The sequence below is a fragment of the Tigriopus californicus genome, chromosome 7 (genome assembly GCF_007210705.1).
Source record: "Tigriopus californicus strain San Diego chromosome 7, Tcal_SD_v2.1, whole genome shotgun sequence".
Lineage (NCBI taxonomy): Eukaryota > Metazoa > Arthropoda > Copepoda > Harpacticoida > Harpacticidae > Tigriopus > Tigriopus californicus.
Window position 1 is genome coordinate 430,401 of NC_081446.1, and position 6,354 is coordinate 436,754.

General features: G+C 47.0%; 1 protein-coding gene across 1 annotated transcript; it reads left to right on the top strand.

The window, feature by feature from the left end:
* Nucleotides 1-585: 585 nt before the first annotated feature.
* Nucleotides 586-3,666, top strand: LOC131883340 (uncharacterized). The gene has a single exon (XM_059230793.1). The coding sequence runs from the start codon at nucleotides 586-588 to the stop codon at nucleotides 3,664-3,666; it is 3,081 nt and encodes a 1,026-aa protein (XP_059086776.1).
* Nucleotides 3,667-6,354: the final 2,688 nt, after the last annotated feature.

A 6,354-nucleotide genomic window follows, 5' to 3' on the forward strand; every position in this document is an offset into this window, starting at 1 on the left:
TGCTTACCGACCACATTTTCTCGGAAAACATTGCCAGTAACAAGATCTGACCTGGTAACCAAAGATGAATTGAAGCATTGGGCCTATTTGGCAGACGTTCCCTTTTGTCATGTGGAAGCGAACGTGGGTCTGATGATCGGGGCTAATGTTCCACAAGCAATTCGACCCCTAGAAATAGTGTCAGGACCGGTTTTCGGACCTTACGCGTCCAAACACCATTTGGGATGGGCTTTAAACGGACCTCTATCCACCCAACGGCGAAACAACGTCGTGAGCGTCAATCGAGTTAGCGTGGAATGGAATGACATTGACGTTAAGCTACGTTGCATGTACAATTCTGAATTTGAGGATTCCAACCAAGATGAAGTGGGACCCTCAATCGAAGATGAGCAGTGGTTGATGAAAGTCAAGGAATCCATTACCAAAGATGATGAAGGACATTATGAAATTGCGTTGCCATTCCGGGATTAGAAAGTCTCATTTCCCAACAACCGCAATCAAGCATTGCAACGCCTTGAAAGTGTTCGAAGAAAGCTGAAACGTGATGAGATTTATTCCAATGATTATTTTCAATTCATGCAAAACATGTTTGACCAGAATTTTGCCGAAGAAGTTCCCGAGAGTGAATTGAGGACAAATTGGGGGCAAGTTTGGTATATCGTCCACCATGGGGTATATCACAAGCAGAAGAAGAAAATTCGCGTGGTCTTTGATTGCGCCTTGAAGTACAGGGGAGTTTCTTTGAACAACGCTTTGTACACGGGACCTGACTTCACAAACAGCCTTCTTGGTGTTTTACTTCGATTTAGGGAAAGAAAGGTGGCTGTGATGGCCGACATTGAGAAAATGTTCTATCAAGTGAGGATTCCAAAAGCCCAATCCAATTTCTTGAGATTCTTTTGGTTCAAAGATGGTGATCTCAACGGAGATCCTGTAGAATGCCGGCTTCGCGTTCATGTTTTTGGAGCGGTGTCGTCACCCAGTTGTGCAAATTACGCTCTCCGACAAAGTGCATTGGACAATCAACATCAAGCGAGCTCAAAAACCATCAAGGAAATTGAAAATGGGTTTTACGTCGACGACTTTGTGGTTTCTGTGGAAGATTCTGGGGAAGCCCAGGCTATTCTTTCGGAGGTGAAAATGATCTGTGTTTCGGGTGGATTCAACCTAACCCAATTTACCTCAAATGACAGAGACGTCTTGAGCTCCATAGATCGGTGCGATTTATCCAAGATGGTACGAGACTTGGATTTCAGTGAGGACGATCTGCCAACCGAACGAGCCTTGGGAGTCACATGGTGTGCCGAGACAGACTCATTCGGTTTTGAAGTCGCGCAGCCGTGCCAACCCAACACCAGGAAGGGCATTTTGTCTTCTATCTACGCGATTTTCGACCCTTTTGGATTGATTGGACCTGCAATATTACCGGCTAAGCAACTACTACAAGAAATGTGTAAAAGAGGTTGTGATTGGGATGAAGATGTTCCAATAGATCTCGGTGATGTCTGGAATCAATGGAAGAGCGAACTAGACCTCTTATCTAAATATCACATCCCAAGATGGATAGGCGTGTCCGGGGAGGGCATGATTGTTCAACTTCATACCTTCTGCGACGGCAGTGAAGTCGGATATGGCGCGGTGACTTACATGCGCGTTGAGGTTGGAGGAAAGACTCTTACGACTTTAATGTTGGCGAAGTCTAGGCTTGCCCCATTGAAGAAGATGACGATCCCAAGGTTGGAATTAGCTGGAGCGAAATTGGGCGTCGAGTTGGCCTCGGTTCTTCAAAGAGAGAGGTCAATTCCTGTCTCAGCTGAATATTTTTGGACAGATAGTCAAACCGTGCTCAAATATCTTGCCAACAAGCGAAAGCGATTCCAGCGGTTTGTTTTCAATCGGATTTCCTTCATCAGAGAGCGGACGGAAGTGGCCCAATGGAATCATGTTCCTGTATCTATGAATCCAGCTGATCTCGCCAGCAGAGGACTGCCAATACGTGATTTCATTGTCAGTGACCTTTGGAAATCGGGTCCCTCTTTCCTCAAGGAAAGTAAAAGAATGTGGCCGAGAGCAGAAGACCTCTCAGAGTTAAGGGATGACGATCCGGAGATAATTAAAGATCAAATTATATCGGCGGCCACTTGTGGTATCTCAACGAACCCCATCATTGAATGGTTTGGCAGTGTGTCGAACTGGGGTCGATTGAAAAGAATGGTGGCTGGCTTAATCAGGGTCAAAACCAAACTACTTGGGGATCGAACTACGACAAATGAGGATTCGTTGGCCGGATTGCTGGAAGCCGAGCAGATCATTATCAAACAAGCCCAAGCAGCCGAACTCTCCGCCGTCTTCAAGAGAATTTCATTGGGTCAGGAATTGGAGAAAAAGTGTGTCTTGAGAAGGCTTTCTCCGTTTATCGACAATCAAGGCCTTCTTCGTGTCGGAGGACGTTTGAACAGAACCAAAGACTTGGAATACAACAGAAAAAATCCTATCATCGTGCCAAGGGGGCACGTTGCCACCTTGCTCGTCCATGAAGCTCATGAGCTTGTGGGACACCTCGGAAAGGAGTCAGTTCTGGCCAAGCTTCGAGATAATTGGTGGGTGATTGGCGCTGTGCCTCTAGTCAAAAAGATATTGCGTGAGTGTGTTCAGTGTAAGAAGTACCATGGGCGGGTGATCGATCAGTTGATGTCTGATCTCCCCGAGGACCGTCTGCGCGCTGATCAACCCCCTTTCACGAATACTGGAGTCGACCTATTTGGACCTTTCCCAGTGGTACGTGGCCGAAGCACGGTGGAACGCCATGGTGTGGTGTTCACCTGTCTGTCGTCGCGAGCAATACATCTAGAAGTGGTCTTCGACAAATCAACAGATTCCTTCATCCAAGCCCTGAAACGGTTTATGGCACGCAGAGGTCAAGTTAAGGTCATGAGGTCCGACAACGGTACCAATTTTGTTGGAGCCGAGCGCGAGCTTCGGGGTGTTTTTCATGACCTTAAACACGATGAAATTCGTGGCGAATTACAAACGAAGCATATCGAGTGGATTTTCAATCCCCCTTACGCACATCACTTCGGTGGCGTGTGGGAGAGAGAGATTCGAACAATGCGTCGAGTGTTGTCAGGATTGATGTGCGAACAACCGAGATCGTTCACGGACGAATCACTCTCCACATTGCTGTGTGAAGTGGAGGCAATCATGAATAGCAGACCGTTAACCCCTGTGTCCGATGACCCCTCGGATTTGGAAGCTTTAACACCGAATCATCTTTTGCTCCTGAAATCTGGGCCCACTTTTCCCCCTGGCATCTTTGAAAGGAGTGATTGTTACGGAAGAAGACGCTGGAAACAAATCCAGTACTTAGCGGACTTGTTCTGGAATTGTTGGAGGCGTGAATACCTAGCTAGTCTTCTTCAACGCCAAAAGTGGACCAAGACTCAAAGAAATGTCCAAGTCGGTGATCTCGTCCTGGTGGTGCAGGAAAACGTATCCCGGTACCGATGGCCATTAGCGCGAGTTCTTGAGGTGTTTCCGAGTCCAGATCAAAAAGTTCGACAAGTGCGCCTCAAGACTACATCGGGGGAATACCTTCGACCAATTTCGCAACTCGTCCTGGTTCAAGGCAACACGGACAAGAAGGAAGAACTTGGAAGGAATTCATAATATGTAGCTGGATCCTTGACATTTGACTCCGAGAATCCAACTAAAGGGGTCGGTGTAAAGGCAGATAATTGCCGATTTGTTCGACCTGTTTTAGCCACCCCATTGGTACACTCCTGAGCAAAGAGCTTGGAGTTTTGTGTGGCCAGTTGGGTTGTTAATGGAGATTGGAGAGAGGCCATTTTAATTCGTGACCTGATTGTAACTCTGGATCTGTCGGTATGTTTATTTTATGATGATTATTAATTCTATCTTTGCTTATAAGTATGTCCTTGCTTTAAATAGAAACCGTCAAAAGGTAACGTCATTGGTGAAAAACTTTGATAGACGCGTATAGACAACCAGAATTCAAGAAACGGGCAAAAGGGCGTTCTTTATAGTTGTTATGTCCTGAATTTTCTTGTATTGACGATACAAAGTCAGATTCAGGAGGGATTGACAATGACAACAATAGCTTTGCAAAAGAACTTTGATGGAATCTACTCTTGTGTCACCAAGAGTAATATGACCTATAACAAAACGAAATTCAGCTCAATGGCCGTGGGTTCGACGCCATTAAAGGCTTTATCAGTCCCGATATGAATATGGCGGTGTGATATCGCGCCTCAGATATGATAGGTAGGAACCAAAGTATCTTTCGTCGTGTTACATGTTAGCCTGACAGGCTTGTGTTTGATGGTCTGACCCCGATGGTCGTTCTCAATCCAATGATTGCTCATCTGAGATCTCTGTTCCTTATTTTTGGTATTGAGGTTCTCAAATGCGGGTTTCAGGTGATCCGCGTGACGGACACATTTCTGTCCCGTGTTTCGGCACTCCACTCTGTACGTGTGACCGTGGATTATTTTGATCACAAAGAACGGATTAGGTGAGTACAGGGGGTGGAACTTCCGTGGAGCTCTTGTGGGTACTGTTTAGTACCCACACCGGATCCCCCCTTGATAAAGGTGAGGTCTATGCTTTAACTGAGTTGCTTGTCGTTGCTTGCGTTTGGTCTGCTCTTTTTCCCTCATTTCAGCCAGCTCCTGACCACCGCCCCGGAATCCCATGGCCGCCAATGGAGTTATGCCTTTTGCAACGTGTGGTGTGTCCCTATAGTCCGCTATAGCCATGGCTAACGCATACTCCATGCCCATAAGCATTTGGTCCGATAGCTTGATGGACATGCCAATTATCTCTGCTGGGTTACTCTACGGGTGATGGGGTGGTGAGAATGAGTGAAGTATGCCTTGGCTCTCTGTGTATTCGGCGAATCCATGGCTTGAAAATGCTGTCCCGTTGTTGGTTCTAAGCTTGACTGGTGTCCCATATTTGGCACAGATGGAACGCATGGCGACAATCATGTGTTCGGCCGAAGGTGATCTGACACAAACCGCTGCAATAAATATTGATAGGTCACATCTTACAACCAGGATATGTCGGCCGTCTGGGGATTGGCCCGTAGTAGTCCGCCGAGATTGAGTACCAAGCCCGGATGGGGGGTGAAATGCTGACCAGAGTAGTGTTCTTGCGGATGGAAGGTTTATGCAACATTTAATAAGGCCTTCTATTTTGTTATCCATTTCAGGGAACCACATCACAGATCGCATCCGCCGCTTAGTGGCCAACATGCCCAAGTGGGCAGCCCCATACCCGAGTTCCATTGCCTTCCGTCGAAGTTGTGAAGGCAGAACCACCCGCGCACCCCGGAAAACCGTGCCTTTGCGTGCCAAGGAAAGCTCGTCCATGATGTGCCTATACCTGAAGAGGTTAGGTGGGAGTTTTCCTTTTTTTCCTTGGCAGATGAAGTTTGCCAAGGAGCACACCTCTGGGCATGTTTGCGAGTTTTTGGCGATGGCCTCTTGGCCCAAATCCGATGGAATTCCTCCATTCTGGAAATAGTATAAAAGACGTTTGGGTTCGTCAGCTTCATTCTTGATGTTCGGTGGGAGTTTATGCCAGGGAATGGGGCTTCGGGAGCAATAATCCACCGGGTCCTTTCAGGTGGTGAATGGCATATGAAAAAAATGTCCTTCCTAGAGAAACCTGACTTCGATCGAAAAGAGTTCAAATTAAACGTTAATCATCTGTCCTATAAGGCCATCTTTAAGGGGGAGATGATAAGTCTTCTTATAACGCCATCTATTCTTTCTCCCATCTATAAACTTCCTCCATCCCACTATGCCAATACTCGTATTTCTAGGTCTTTCTCCCATACACGTTCTACCACTTTTCTTCCCGGCTCCACCTTGAGTTAACGTACTGTTTGATGTCTCAATAATTGTGAACCTTGGTGAACAATGACTGCTGAACATGACCAACCTGATGTAGAATCCTAGCAGTATGAAACGCGCTCATCCTGTCCCGAAGGAGGGACAGGATGAGCGCGTATCATGCTTACTCCTTCTTTTGGTCGTTGATGCCTGCCTGCTGCTGCTGCAGTATGATATGCACTCATCCTGTCCCTCATTCGGGACAGGATGAGCGCGTTTCATGCTTGCTCCTTCTTTTGGTCGTTACTACCTGCCTGCTGCTGCTGGCCACCAATGACTGGGTGCTCCCTCTCTCTTTAACTTTCTCGGTTTGTTATGTAGCGGGACAGAATAAGGGTGTTGGTGTAGTTCACGGCTGCCCCCTGCTGCTGCGCATCCTTGATCACCGGGTTTGCTTGTCTCCTTTTTCAGTTTGTTATGTAGCGGGACAGAATAAGGG